The 15,997-nt window shown below is 39.7% G+C and overlaps 1 protein-coding gene across 50 annotated transcripts in view; it reads left to right on the forward strand.

Moving 5' to 3' along the window:
• Positions 1-15,997, forward strand: part of PTPRM (protein tyrosine phosphatase receptor type M) — an 829,686-nt gene that overhangs the window by 379,414 nt on the left and 434,275 nt on the right. For all 50 annotated transcript variants that reach the window (XM_077975162.1, XM_077975163.1, XM_077975160.1 and 47 more), the window contains one exon: positions 2,498-2,791. In XM_077975162.1, coding sequence (XP_077831288.1) covers positions 2,498-2,791 — 294 coding nt within the window. The remainder of the gene's footprint in view (positions 1-2,497; positions 2,792-15,997) is intronic.

Consider the following 15,997-nt stretch of genomic DNA (forward strand, 5'->3'; position numbering starts at 1 on the left):
TATTTTAAATTGCTTTTTATCACTTTGTACAGATTAAGATTCTTCTCTCCTCCCTCCTTCCTTCTTTACCTCTTTCATCCTTTCCCTTTGGGAAAATTTGTTGAAAATTTACATGTTGGCCGGGCGTAGTGGCTCACGCCTATAATCCCAGCACTTTGGGAGGCCGAGGCTGGCGGATCACTTGAGGTCAGGAGTTCGAGACCAGCCTGGCCAACATGGTGAAACTCCATTTCTACTAGAAATACAAAAATTAACCAGCTGTGGTGGCACACACCTGTAATCCCAGCTACTCAGGAGGCTGAGGCTGGAGAATCACTTGAACCTGGGAGGCGGAGGCTGCAGTGAGCCACGGTGGCACCACTGCACTGCAGCCTGGGCGACAGAGCAAGATTCTGTCTAAAAATGAAAATTTAAATGTTGCCTTATTCTTGTGCTGATTCTTCTGTAAACCAAAAGTCCTTTTGAATGTCTGTCCCAATTATTTCCAGGTTCTAGTTGAATCCTTCATTTGATTTAGTATATCTGGTATTTTTCTTAATGGAGAATTAATATAGAAAATATTATCAGGAAACAAATGCATTTAAGTCCCATCTAATTTAGGATACTAGTAACAATGTCTTAAATGAGTGAGTGTACTCATGACCCTTTGTGACTTTGTCCCTGAGTTTTATTTTGAATGGCAGTTCAGCAACCCTTGCTAGCATTTGCAACTCGAAAGTAATTAACTGCTCTTTCAGCCTGGCTACATAAATGCCTTAGGATGTACCATAAAGGCCCATTTCATGTCTCGGTTCAAGGAATCGCCTAATGATATGAATTGATGTTAAATCATTGTGAGTTAAGGCAGAGCTGTTTAAGGAAATGAAAAACCAGCACAAAGTTTCAGTTTATAAACAACAGGAACAATATTTTAGTAAATTTACATTATGTTTTACTCTGAAGTAAAATTCATTCACAGTTTGTGTCTTATTTTGACTTAGTCGAATGAGATTTCCCCAGCAATTTAAAAAAGTCAGTATGATTTATCCCACCTTGAATATAAAAAAGAACTAAGACAACCAACCTAACAAAGGGAACCAGTGTTGCTGGTTTTAGCTGGTCTAGGAATTAACCCGGTATCATCTCAGGTGCAAACCTCACATGGTGCTAGCTTCCCTGAGGTCCTCTTCAGCAGGAAACATGGCTGTGATCGATTAGCTGTGTCTGCCATGCAAGAGGATGCAAGAGGGTAGCAGAAATTTCAGCAAGCAAGCCAGCATATTCCAGTAATAGGATAGAGCGGATTTTATTTTTCCTTGCATTTGTATGAGCAAAATGAGGAGTTAAAAACAGAACACGCCAAAAAGGCACAAACCACCCATAGATACAGTCTTTGAAAAAAATCACTAGATTTATTTTTTTCTGAGAGGGAGATTTATTCAGATAGAAATATGTTGTTTTGTACAATTATCTCATTTATCATGTGTGATGTCATCCACAGTGACAGCGGCATGTGGAATACCTTCATTTGGTGCCTAGAGAGCCTTTCAACAGGCATCTAAGTAATATACTGGGAATACGATTTATGATAAGATTGACAGTGATATAGAAAAAGAGTCAGTCTCAGATTTTAAACAATGAGAGGGACTTTCTTGGGTTGTAAAGTGTGTTTGCTAGTGATTTCTTAGTTTTATCAAGCTGGGCATGGTATGTTTTTTGCTTCAGAGCTTTCCCTTCTATTCACTGCTTTAGTAAGACTTATTACTGGAAGTTCCCTGAGTGGCAGCAATGGTGGACTTCATTATCCAGAATGCTTGATTCTCCTGTAGCAGAATGAGTTCATTGTGGTAGTTACTTTGGGAAAACGAGTCATCCTGGAAATGTATTTTTGATGAGATAAACTATAATTTCAGCCATGTTTTTAAAGCGGTGATACCTTTGGAATATAAATATAAGGGAACAATTTAATGATATAGAAACTAATACCTTTGATGATTTTGAAGACATTCTCAATAAGGAGATTGACAATGAATGCTTCCTAGAGCTTAAATACTACGACTTGAGAGAACTTTTACCAGTTAACTTTAGTGAGAAAAAAAAAATCCTTTGATATCTGTGTAACTGACTCACTCTCAAGATACTGTAATTAGTATCCTAAAACAGGCATCACTTTAATGCGTTTTTGTCTTGAGAATATTTTCTGTATTAATTCACCATTACAAAAAGTAACAGATATGCTAATTTGCATATGCTATGCACAGTGGTTGGTGTCCTAAAACAAATTAGGGTTATGCCTACTTGAATAAGCTTATGTGTTCAAAGATGGTTTATTTCACAACTTTGAATGCAGTGAAAATCTTTATCAACATGTTTTTTCTTATTAACCCAAACAAAATTGTTCTTATCAATTTATTCCCAAAATTTATTATCTTCTACATTTTAATAATTGATGCATGTTTAGCTCTTTTAAGACTGAAGACAAAGAATCTGAAAGACAGTTTTCTGATTTGCCTTTCAGAACCACCTGTTCCTATTGCCCCACCTCAGCTCGCCTCCGTAGGAGCCACCTACCTGTGGATACAGCTCAACGCCAACTCCATCAATGGCGATGGGCCCATTGTGGCCCGGGAGGTGGAGTACTGCACGGCCAGTGGGAGCTGGAATGACCGGCAGCCAGTGGATTCCACGAGCTATAAAATTGGACACCTTGACCCAGATACAGAATATGAGATTAGTGTGCTTCTGACGAGGCCAGGGGAGGGTGGCACTGGCTCTCCTGGGCCAGCTCTCAGGACGAGAACAAAGTGTGCTGGTGAGTATAAGGAACCCTACAATGAATTGTCATTGTCTCTCCGGGTGTTAACTGGCAGCACTGGGGTTGATCAGATGACTAGCACGCTTCCCCTAGCTCTATCAAAACCTGTGTATGAACAGAAAATGCCCTTAGCCTGTGAATAGTCAGCTAACAGCTTGTGAACTTGGAGACCAGTAACCTCCAGGCTTGGGGTTTCTCAGCCTGCCCCCACCCTTTTTCCTATTGTTAATTTACTTCTTACTCTGAGTACCACATAGTTCATATAGGAATTGTCTGTGAAGTTTATAGAAACTGTCTACTCTAATGGTGTCCTCTAATAGGTCAGACTTTCTTATTTGGGCCCCTTTGTTTTATGTTCACAGTGAATGTGCTTGCAGCCTGGAGGGGCTCTGGAATAACAGATTCCGTCTTAGAGATAGCCTTAAAGATGTGTTTTCATTGGTGGGTGTTTAATGGAAGGTCTGCTGTCTAATGAGTTGGGCCCATTTGTGTCATAAGCAAGAGTGATTTATGTGCTGGGTGCAGTCTTTAGTTTCTTAGATTATAAATTTCTAATTGTGCTAAACCCGTTCCGCAACTTAAATAAAAGTAGGGTTAATGGAGAGAGAAGTGTAAAATCTTCCAAAAATCAAAACCTGAAGAAACTGCCCAATTCGAGGTTGTAGTGTTGTTTCATATGACTACTCTCTGGTAGGAAGCGGAGAGAGACAGTATATTGGGATACTGAAGTGTTCTTTTATCTTGTAAATGAGAAATTTCTGTGTTGAATTGTGTGCTGAGATGAAGAGATTCCATAAACTGTTACGGTGTTAGTTAATTATTCAGATAGCATTAGATAAGAATACATTTATCAATGTTTCATTTCTTTCTGAAGTTTTAAAAATGCTTAGCGTAGTCAGACTCCACCTGGTAGGAGTAAGATAAATTATTAAACCTTAACCATTGTAGCTTGTTTTTAAATTTTTTCTTCATAATTTGTATTATACTATTTCCACAAGTTCGAAAATTCTGTAGTTTAAAAAAGACTTTTGTTAGAAAAGGGAACAGGTACTTTTTTCTTCTGGGGATACATGCTATTGAGTACAAGGCCTGGCCTGGGTTAGCAGACTGTGTGCTTTGCTATTTTGTACATCTTTCATCTGTTCCTCAGACCCCACATCTGTATCCTCCTGGCACCTTGGTGCAGGCAGTCTGGTCCCTGGAATAAGACCTGCTGTTTTGAACTGGTGATTTCCCACAGCCCTGAGTAGTAGCTCTAAGGAGAAAGGGGAATTTCCCAATCCTTTCTCGTCTGTCTTCTTCAAACCTCGTCGTCTCCTCTATTTAGTTGAATAAATTCTGTCATTGTTGTAAAACAGTTTTATCTTATCATTTGTTGCAATGCAAACAATAGCTGTGGATAATCTGCCTCTGTCATTTTACACGATAGGCATTAGTTTCAAATCTGTTATTTTACCACTGCCTTATGAATTCTCCAGGGCAGGTTCTTTGATCCCCATAATACAGATGGTGAAAGTGAAGCCTACGTGAGCTCCTTTCCACTTCCAACCTCACTCTGTAAGAAGTAAGTTTAGTGTTATTTCACTTTAGTGTTAGGAATTCCTGTTTTGGGCATGGCAATATATGGTTTCTCTCTCTCTCCAAAAACAGGTTAGAATTTCATTGTTTAGGCCGGGCGCAGTGGCTCACGCCTGTAATCCCAGCACTTTGGGAGGCCGAGGCGGGTGGATCATGAGGTCAGGAGATCGAGACCATCCTGGCTAACATGGTAAAACCCCATCTGTACTAAAAATACAAAAAAAAAAAAAAAATTAGCCAGACATGGTGGCAGGCACCTGTAGTCCCAGCTACTCGGGAGGCTGAGGCAGGAGAATGGCATGAACCTGGGAGGCGGAGCTTGCAGTGAGCTGAGATCGAGCCACTGCATTCCAGCCTGGGCGACAGAGCAAGACTCCATCTCAAAAAAAAAAAAAAAGATTTTCATTGTTTAGATTGGAGAGAGAATGTGATCTGTTTCAATTTTAGTCACTAGCAGCCCCACCTACATAATGTTTCCAGTCCTGTTCTTTTTTTTTAAACACATTTTTGCCTTTTCTTTTGGTTTTGTGTCTGTACATCTCAGCTATTGACACATTGCTGTATATATTTCCACTGATTATAATGCATGTGTCTGTGTTTTCAGGAAGCCTTTTGATATTGCTGCATGATGTGTAAATGGATAATGCTCAAAGAAACAAAGTAACTTTTCATAATAGATTGACAGTTATTTTTAAGAAATGAAAACCAATTTTGAATTGATATTTGTAGGCCTACACTGTGCCTCGATGTATGAAACCTCACCTAAGCCAAGAAACCTAATGATGATGCCCCCTTTCCTCTTAATTGTTTGCAGCCTGCAGTTGGTGTTGTTCGTGATGCATGGTCTGGTCGTGCCCTGCGCTGGCATGGAGTCACCCTCAGAAAATGGAGGGAGATATGTTAGGTGAAAGGGTCAAAGTTAGAAAGAAGAGAGTGAGGCATGTTTGGTGGGTGAGGAAAGTGAAAGGTGAGGAAAGTGAAGTCAAATGAGACTTTTTGCTATAGAAAGAAATATAGTTCACCCTTCTTCACCTGGGGTTTTGAGAAAATCTGCAGGTAATATCAGTAATCACTGTTGATGATCTGTGTGGAATTTTGGGAAGCAGGAGCAAGTTAAAGGGAAAAAGATGCTGTAAATTATAGACTGAAAATTTGGCATCAGTCCCAAAGTGTTATTCAGATGGTTTGTGAGCATTTAGAGTACCTAAAGAGCGAGTCATGGATTTCAAAAACCTGGGAGAGACGAGGAGCATTCTGCAGCAATAAGTGGAAAACATCCTTGGCCAGCGGCAAATGGTTGATGAATCTAATAGGGTAATACGTAATAGGAATAAATCTAAATCCTTCCTGTATGGTTCCGAAAAGCCAAGAGTACTGGCTTCGAATTAGAGTAATACAATTTAGCAGCAATATGTATGAAGAAGAGATTGAGGAATTGGCTTCAATGCAAATGAATCTGCAATATCATCCATCTTGTATTAATTATCCCTGTGATGTTAGTGCCTCACCATCCTCTGCAAAAAAAAAAAAAAAAAAAAATCCTAAAATAATCTTAGGTTGCATCAGGAAAGCAAAATGCCCATATTGAAGAAGGTGATAGCCTTAATCTACCAGTGCTGTTTAGGCTTCCCATAATTCTCACATTTATTTCTAGTTCCTGCTTTTTAAGAGAGAGAGCACAAAATAGATTTTGCCCATGGGGAGGGCAATCAGGATAGGAAAGGGTATGGAACCTTTTGCAACTAATGAGGAATGGTGGAAGGAACTGAGAAGGGGATGGGGAGGAAAGGGTACCTGTGTAAACTCGATAAGAGCTAAGTGAGTTTCTTGTGGCTGATTTGTTCAAGCATAACCTGACATGGTAGAAAGTGATTTCTATATTCAGAAGAGGATTGAGCTGGTTGACCTTGAAGATCTCTTCAGTATGAAATTCTATGATTCATTTCTTGCTTTCTTTCTGATGAGATGATCCACCGGATATTTCTACCCTGAAAGTCTTTCAGTTTCATTTTTATTTCATCCTTGTCTAAATACTCCATAATCATGCTTATCAAGTACTATTCTTTGGGCAGTGAAGGTCTGCTATTACGTTTCCAAAAATCTGAGCAAAGGGGGAGAACGTATAAGTTTTTACTACAGTGAAGTAGAATAAATTTGAAGGACTGACTCACTCTGAGATTTCCTGCCTGAGTTTTGTGTTAAAATGTCACTTCAATTCATGAAATAATAGTGCTAGAGCCAGAGTCAGTGGTTGAGAACACAGGCTCTGGGAGCAGCCACCTAGGTTTTAGTTTAGGCTCTGCCTGGCACTAGACACAGGACTAGAGAAAAATTGCTAACCCTCTCTGGGCCTGAGTTGCCTTATCTATAAAACAGAGGTGATGATAATAATATGTATTTCATTGTTTTGTTCTGAGCCTTAATGAGCTAATGAATATCAGTTGCCTAGAACAAACTCTCACATATAGCACATGGTCAATCAGAGTTAACTATCATTTGATAAATTTTTGTCTTTTAATGTTTTCATTCAGAAGAATTAGACACTGGCAACCTCATTACCCAATGTTTTAGAAATATTGCTTATCTGGGAAATGTAAAATCTGAGAACCATGGTTTCTAATGTGAGCTGATAGAATTCCTTGCAGTTGTGCATTATGTTCTCATCTGTTAAATCTGTTTATTTTGGCCAAGCTCTGTTTTCATTTCTGTGCTGCATCAGTGACACCTGTCCTATCATTTTTTGGTGACACCCATGAAACTGTATTTAGCTTCTTGTATTAAAATGGCAAGATCACTATTTATTGCCCATCATCTGTGAAATGGAATTGATTTTCCTGTGTGGCTTGTAGACACAATCTCATTACCTGGTTGGATTTCTGCAAGGATTGTATAGTAACACAACTCCAAAATTCTTGCTGCTTATGCTTCTGAAAATTATTTCCAAATATATGCACAAGCTCTCCATGCAAGACCTTGATCCAATCACATAGCTTCCCTGATTCCACATCTTCATCTCTAATTTGGGGCAGCAACAGCTGCCCTGACTCTATCAGAGGTGGTTTTGAAGATCAGCTGAGATTTTATCTGTAAAGACATTTTTCACAATGATAAAATGCTCTGTCAATATGGGTTATTGTAAAAAGTGATTATAGTCAGAAGCGTCCGTCAAGCTTTATATACATATCCAATTATTTTCCAACTTTGCAGTTCAGCTATAGTTGGGCAACTTTAGAGAGTTAAAATTACTTCAGCATCCAGTTAAACAAAATGCAATTTAGTTTGTGATTTCTAATGTATCCTATATTCTCAAATTATGTGCAGACTATATATCACAAGCCATTGAATAGCAGCTACTTGAAACAGAGAAATGGGTGATGTTGTTAGATTAATTTTCACAGTGGGCTTTTTATGTGTTATTTGGAGATACTTCTTTTTATGTGTTCTGGTTATTGGTTAACTGTGGTTAAGTAACTTGCTAATAACTGGCCTCAGGAGCTAACGAAGGATTATTATAAACTAATGACTAAGCAATTAAGATTGGTGAGAGTGAAACAAAGCTTAACTAAAATGTGTTCTTTAGAATTAATATACCTAAAAATATTTGAAAAAATAATGATTGTGCCTTAAAAAATTATCCATAAAATACATATTGAGCATCCATATTTGCCAGGCAGTATTCCAGGCCCTGCCAGTAGAGTGACAAGATTTCTGCCTTCAGGACTTATGTATTTTGGGGTATTGGAGGAAGGGAGTATATAGGTAACATATATATATACGTGTGGCCAAGGCAGGAGGACTGTTTGATACTAGGAGTTTGAGGACAGCCTGGGAAACTTAGCAAGACTCCATTGCTACAAAAAATTAAATTAAAAATAATTAGCTGGGCACTGTGGCATACACTTGTAGTCCCAGCTACTCGGAAGGCTGAGATAAGAGGATAACTTGAGCCCAGGAGCTGGAGATTACAGTGAGCTGTAATCACACCACTGCACTCCAGCATTGACAGAGTAAAACCCCGTCTCTAATACATACATATTACACACATACCCACACACAACACGTGTATACAATATGCAGTGTCAGATAAATGATAAATGTTATGAAGAAAAATAGAGGAAGGGATAGAGAATAGAGAAGTAGGAGATGATATTTTTTATTAATTTTACTGTGTTTAGTAACAAAATTTACCATCTTAACCAGTTTTAAGTATACAGTTCGATCATGTTAAGTACATTCAGCCAATCTCCAGAATCTGTTTTTAATATATGGGTACATAGTAGGTATATATATTTATGAGCTACATGAGATATTTTGATACGGGCATGCAATGTGTAATAGTCACATCAGGGTAAGTGGGGTATCCATCACCTGAAGTATTTATCCTTTGTGTTACAAACAATCCAGTTACATTCTTTGTTATTTTTAAATGTACAATTATTATTGACTTTTGTCACCCTGTTGTGCTATCAAATACTAGTTTTATTCAGAATCTTTACATCTTCCCAAACTGAAACACTGCATCCACTAAACGCTAACTCTCCACTCCCCTTCCCCATAACCCTGGCAACCACCAGTCTCCTTTTTGTCTCTATGGATTTGACTATTCAGATGTCTCCTATAAGTGGAATCATGCAGTATTTGTCTTTCTGTGATTGGCTTATTCCACGTAGCATAATGCTCTCCAGGTTTATCCTTGTCATCACGTGTGCGATTGCACCTTTTTAATTATGCTGATAATTGAATTGTGTGTATGTGTTTCATATAATTCTTTGTGAACTACTTAGAGACTGTAAGCACTGACTTTGCTTTTAGTTTAAAAATGCACCTTCTTTATGATCTAGGGAGATGTTTACTAGTAAAGCATGGACTGCTGGGTTCCTGAGGAGTCCAAGTATGATCAGGTATCCTAGAAACGTTCTGTCGGAACGGCAGAGCCATCCCATCCACAGCCAGCCTGCTGCTTGCTGGGAATAGGAGTGATGTATTAGAAGTCTTTAATAAATGTGATGTGTAAGAAGTATACACATTTTTATAAATGTGATGTTTTATAAAAGCGATAGTGTTTTTATAACTTGCATCTTTGTAATGATTAAGAGTGAGTGAGTTTTAATATCTGTCTGCATAGAGTGTCTGCCTGGTATATGCCTAGTTAGAGCTTTTTACATAACTGTAATAAAAACTTGGAATATGTATTACATTAAAATGTATTTTGTTGTATTTAGGTGCTTCGATAACATGCAGTTATAGCTATCTTATCTGCAGTATTTTCAGTGGCAGAAGATATTGGACATACTTGCCACTATTTGGAGTCATTTCACCTCTCAGTCTTTGTTCGTGTCTGCTTATCCCATTGTGGTATGCAGTTTTGTGAATCTCCTATTTTTTTGTGATGACAGTCGTGCTGTTGCACTTGAACAGATGTATTTGTGTAGCTTTCTTGTATCCTTGCCTGATTCTTCTATGAACAAGCAACATACATAAACAAACACATATTTGGGGGTATTGGAGGGAGGGAATATGCAGGCAACATATATGTACATATGGAGGATAAACAAAGGATTAGTGTTCCTTCACAGTAAGGACCCAACATTCCTGACTGTGGGAATTTTGTACTAACTACAAATTTACGGTGGTGTGTTTTCTTTTATCTTATGCCCTGAGATCATCTCCCACTGTGCCTTATGTAGTAGCACACCCTGTCTGTCATACTCGGTCCAGTCTGAATGTCACTAAATTTAGGTTCATATTGGTTTTGAAATATTAATTCGCTGTGTTTGCCTAGTGGTAACACTAGAGTGACTCATTTTAAATATATGTGAATGAGATTCTCATGTTGGAAATGAGTAGTGACAGGTTCCTTGGCAAGGGGGCATTACATGAAGCCCGACGGCACCATGCCTGCATTCAGCTGAAGGCTGACCTCGCTATTTTTTTATTATTTTTAGTTTCTTTTTGTGGGAAAAAAGGAAATAATTCTGGTTGAAATGGGAATAATCTGAAATTAAACCCTGCCAAAACCTGATTTATTTTCTCTTAAATCAAACCTAGTAGTATTTGTCTTTTCTGTACAGAATTATCACTGGCATTGCAATAAGTATCTGGACTTACGGGGCTGACCCTCGGGTACCTGGGACCATGTGGGAGCTAATCTAACAATGGCTGTTATTTGGAAGGAAGAAAGGCCAAAGACCTCATTGAGTGGAGCATAATTTATTTTAATTTAAGTTTATTTACCAGGGAAAAAAAGGTGTTCTAATTCTAAAACAGCTCTGCTAAAGGGCAACATGTTTTAATGAATTTTGAATACATTAAGCCATTAAAAACCTTTTTAAATTATGAACGTTAAAAGGGCATGAGGAGTACCTTCCCTATTAGACTGCAGATGTTAAATACTTTGGATCACATCGCAGTGTGCATAGGACAGGAACATACCAGCAATGCAGTGTCTTTTTTATTATAATATATTCAGTCCCTTCCTTGCAGATGTTTAGGCCCCAGAGATTTTGTAATTAATACCTAAACCTCAAGTTCTGCTGCCCTTAAACACTGATTCAGCACTTTGCGTGTGCTTGAACCCTAAGGCAGCGGCGGAAGGGTATAGAACAGAACTGCGGGAGCAATTCTGCGTGAGAGGTTCAGAATCTCCTCTAAAAAGTGCGGGCAGATGGAGGTGGTTGTTCGTAGAGTTATCCAGTGACTCTTAAAGTGTTGTGATGGGTTTCTGGAAGGTGTCAGGGAGGCCCCTTGGCTGTGAAAAGGGAGTGTGCTAACAGTACTCCTCAGCTTCCTCTAGGCTTGTTTTTAAAATCTTTGTAGGTGGCTTCTTGTGTAGCTTTGAATACACTGAGGAGGCCGGGAAAATGAAGGAAAAGAGCTGGAGATTTCAACTGGGGACCTGTGGCCTAGCCCTGCTGTCCCTCTGATGAGCCATCTAACATGGGGAAGAATCACAGAACCGTTCCAGGCTGTGTTTTGTATGTCTATCTGTGAGGGGCTTGACCAGCTTCCTTATTCTAGGGATCTGACAGGTCATCTGACCCCCTGTCAGAGGGGGTTTGCTGTGGGAAAAACATGATTGTTATTAGTCTGAGTCCTTGTCTGAGCACCAGCTACAGCTGTGAGCGTGGTCCTCCAGCCCCTGGCATGTGTGAGGATGCCTGTGCATTCTGCAGCAGTATCTCCTAGGAAAGGAAGACATCTACTAAATCTCCTTTGAACAATTCTTAGAGACCCCAGGCCATCTTAATTTCCCCCAAATCTCTTATACATTTAGCAAGAAAAAAATTATTGATAATGACATGATTAATTTTTTATTAGAGTACATGCCTTAATTATTTATCACATTTATAATGTGGAGAGGTTGTATTTTATGATCTTTATGTTAGCATTTATACTACACTGGGGTCCTATGCATAATCTGTATGTACTGCATACGTATGTGTTTTGAAAGGACTTGGAGCATAATTGACTGCTTTAAATTATCATAAAGACTTATACTTTTGTGACTGCCTTTGTGAACATTCAGAGGAGACAGTGTTCCCCTGGGAAACTTCTTTCCCTTTACAGTCTGACTGACTTGGGTGGGTGAATGTTGGTTCTGGCACAAATAGCTAAAAACTCTCAACAAATGAGGTAACCTTCTTATTCCTAGTTTCCTAATGCTTCTGTTTTTGTTTGTTTGTTTGTTTTTTTAACAGTACTAGCATTGTCTTCATAATGCAGCTGGGAAAATTACATATGCTAATGTAATTAGCAGGAAAACTTGTTAGCAGAGTACTTTGGTCACCTGGTGGCTCCTGAATGAATTCTAAGTAGGTTGACTATTAAATGCTGATACAAAATTAAGTTTTGTTATTGCCAGGGATACACACTCCTCTGGTGAAATCTTTCAATAGGACTTTTAAACTGAATGGATTGGGTTGCATTTGACACACATATAAGTTGCAGTTTAAGCAAAGCAATATATATATATATTTATATTTATATATATCTCCTCAAGGTAGTGCCAAGGGAAAAAAAATGATCACATTTTCACTCGAACCTGGGAAAACTTTTTGTTTTGTCTCTTTAAGGTGTGGTCAGGATAGAAAATAGCATAGTGACCCAGGGTCCCCGTACTGCAGGGTGGCAAAGAAAATAGAATAACTGCAAATACTTTGTTTACATATGAGACGTTGTTATGCTGTGGTTGCGGATGTGTTGTAATTATTAGTGATATGATGAGTGTTTTTGACACTTTTAACTTTTTGGAGGGTTCTGCCCCCACTCTAACACTTTTTTTTTTTTTTTTGAGATGGAGTTTCGCTCTTTTTACCCAGGCTGGAGTGCAATGGCATGATCTCGGCTCACTGCAACCTCCACCTCCCAGGTACAAGCGATTCTTCTGTGTCAGCCTCCCAAGTAGCTCGGATTACAGGCATGCGCCACCACGCCCAGCTAATATTTTTGTATTTCGTGGAGACGGGGTTTCGCCATGTTAATCAGGCTGGTAGCCAGCTCCTGCCCTCAGGTGATCTACCCGCGTTGGCCTCCCAAAGTGCTAGGATTACAGGCATGTGCCACTGCGCCTGGCCCACTCTAACACTTGCAAGTTTATCTAGAGGACTCAAAGCTTGATGGCAGTTTGCTTAGAACCAGAGGCTGAGGTGTCCTGGGGGACACATTTCTCTTTTGCTCATTTGCACACAGACCCCAGGAAGGCCTGTGAACCCTTATTGAGTGAGATTGGATGACTGGGGTCTTGGTGTTGTGGATGTAAGGAATTAAAGCACACAGGTAAAATTGTTCACCATGAGGGCTGCTTCTGAGCCAGGCTTACCTTGTATCCAGTGTCCCTGGCCTGAGAGCGGACAGAGCCAGTCTTAGGATGGCCTTTGTCTTCTGAACATTTTAGGAAAAGTTCACTCACTCTTGACTTAACAGGTATGTTATGTGTTGTGTCTGGAACCACTGTCATGCTTTGGGAAACAGGTGGATTTTATCTTGACCTCATATGTTCTGTGTACTTCCTTCTATCCGTGCTCCTCTTAGCACATCCAGATGCATTCTCTTCTTATGAACCCAGATCTCAGTTTATTCATCCTCATTAACACAAAATGTGGGCTCACCGGGACATATTCAGTGGCATCTGGCCTCCAGTTAGGACTTGCTGACTTCATCTGTAAGGATAATGCTGCTTGTGCTTTTAAAAACTAAATAATACGAAGCAAGATAAATGAGAGCTAAAACTTGTATAGTGGTAACAACAGATTATGAAAGCTTGATAATATGTCAGAATTTTAGTTTATGAGGGTTAGCCATGTTCCTTTGTGTAACACTTTTATAAATTAATTTTAAGAATATAAAGAACTGGTAATTACCTATTAAAACAAATTGCAAGTGAATAGAATGCTTTAAAAATGAATAATGCATATAAATGGAATTTAAGTTATAAATACAAGAAATTTTATTAGGAAGTATGGTTATACCTATTATTAAAATAGAAAAGATAATACACCTGTTTGATACCAGAATTGCTGATCCTCTATCCATGTTATTACCATTGTAGAATGAGTAATATAAGTAACATAACTATTCAGGTAAAATATTTCCATTGACCAAATAACAATCTTTCTTTCTTATATATCTAGGCAAGTGACTGTAAACACATATTTGTAGTCAGCCTTGAAACCCTTTCTAAAGGGCTTTTTAGAAATACATTAACATTTGAAAATATATACATATTAAAATATATTTATGCTAAATATTATGTATTGCTATCACTGTTCTTTAGCTCAGCTATAGTGCTCCTAATTTGAGTAATGAATTCATGATAAATAACATTTTACTTGTTAATGTTTGTATCTTGTTAATGGCCTTTGAAAATCACTGAAGTTATAGATGTCATATAAGAAGGCAAAAAATATAGAAGTATATGATGAAGAAGGTAACAGATTCGTTCCTCTTTCAGTCCATTTGCCAGGAATCATCATTGTTAATCCTTTTGTATTTATCCTTCAACATCTCTATCTAAGCTCATTTAGGTGTGTAAATATCAATATATGTCCTCAGACCCTCCCTTACTAATACTAACAAATGGGATTATATTGTACGTGTTATTCATCAGCTTGATTTCACATCTGCCAGTATTTTCTGAACAGCTCTCTAGTTGCTAGAGTCTAGTATAATATATGTTATATAAACATGTATAACCCACATATAATATATAAACCCAGTATGGTGCGGAGCAAGATGGCCGAATAGGAGCAGCTCCAGTCTCCAACTCCCAGCGCGAGCGACACAGAAGACCGGTGATTTCTGCATTTTCAACTGAGGTACTGGGTTCATCTCACTGGGGAGTGCCGGACGATCAGAGCTGGTCAGCTGCTGCAGCCCGACCAGCGAGAGCTGAAGCAAGGCGAGGCATTGCCTCACCTGGGAAGCGCAAGGGGGAAGGGAGTCCCTTTTCCTAGCCAGGGGAACTGAGACACACAACACCTGGAAAATCGGGTAACTCCCACCCCAATACTGCGCTTTAGGAAACAGGCACACCAGGAGATCATATCCCACACCTGGCCGGGAGGGTCCCACACCCACGGAGCCTCCCTGGTTGCTAGCACAGCAGTCTGTGATCTACCGGCTAGGCAGCAGCGAGGCTGGGGGAGGGGCGCCCGCCATTGCTGAGGCTTAAGTAGGTAAACAAAGCTGCTGGGAAGCTCGAACTGGGTGGAGCTCACAGCAGCTCAAGGAAACCTGCCTGTCTCTGTAGACTCCACCTCTGGGGACAGGGCACAGTAAACTAAGACACACAGACACCTCTGCACAGACGCAAACGACTCTGTCTGACAGCTTTGAAGAGAGCAGTGGATCTCCCAACACGGAGGTTGAGATCTGAGAAGGGACAGACTCCCTGCTCAAGCGGGTCCCTGACCCCTGAGTAGCCTAACTGGGAGACATCCCCCACTAGGGGCAGTCTGACACCCCACACCTCACAGGGAGGAGTACACCCCTGAGAGGAAGCTTCCAAAGCAAGAATCAGACAGGTACACTCGCTGTTCAGAAATATTCTATCTTCTGCAGCCTCTGCTGCTGATACCCAGGCAAACAGGGTCTGCAGTGGACCTCAAGCAATCTCCAACAGACCTACAGCTGAGGGTCCTGACTGTTAGAAGGAAAACTATCAAACAGGAAGGACACCTACACCAAAACCCCATCAGTACATCACCATCATCAAAGACCAGAGGCAGATAAAACCACAAAGATGGGGAAAAAGCAGGGCAGAAAAGCTGGAAATTCAAAAAATAAGAGCGCATCTCCCCCGGCAAAGGAGCGCAGCTCATCGCCAGCAACGGATCAAAGCTGGACGGAGAATGACTTTGACGAGATGAGAGAAGAAGGCTTCAGTCCATCAAAATTCTCAGAGCTAAAGGAGGAATTACGTACCCAGCGCAAAGAAACTAAAAATCTTGAAAAAAAAGTGGAAGAATTGATGGCTAGAGTAATTAATGCAGAGAAGGTCCTAAACGAAATGAAAGAGATGAAAACCATGACACGAGAAATACGTGACAAATGCACAAGCTTCAGTAACCGACTCGATCAACTGGAAGAAAGAGTATCAGCGATTGAGGATCAAATGAATGAAATGAA

Source organism: Macaca mulatta, chromosome 18 (assembly GCF_049350105.2).
Source record: "Macaca mulatta isolate MMU2019108-1 chromosome 18, T2T-MMU8v2.0, whole genome shotgun sequence".
In the NCBI taxonomy this organism is placed as follows: Eukaryota; Metazoa; Chordata; class Mammalia; order Primates; family Cercopithecidae; genus Macaca; species Macaca mulatta.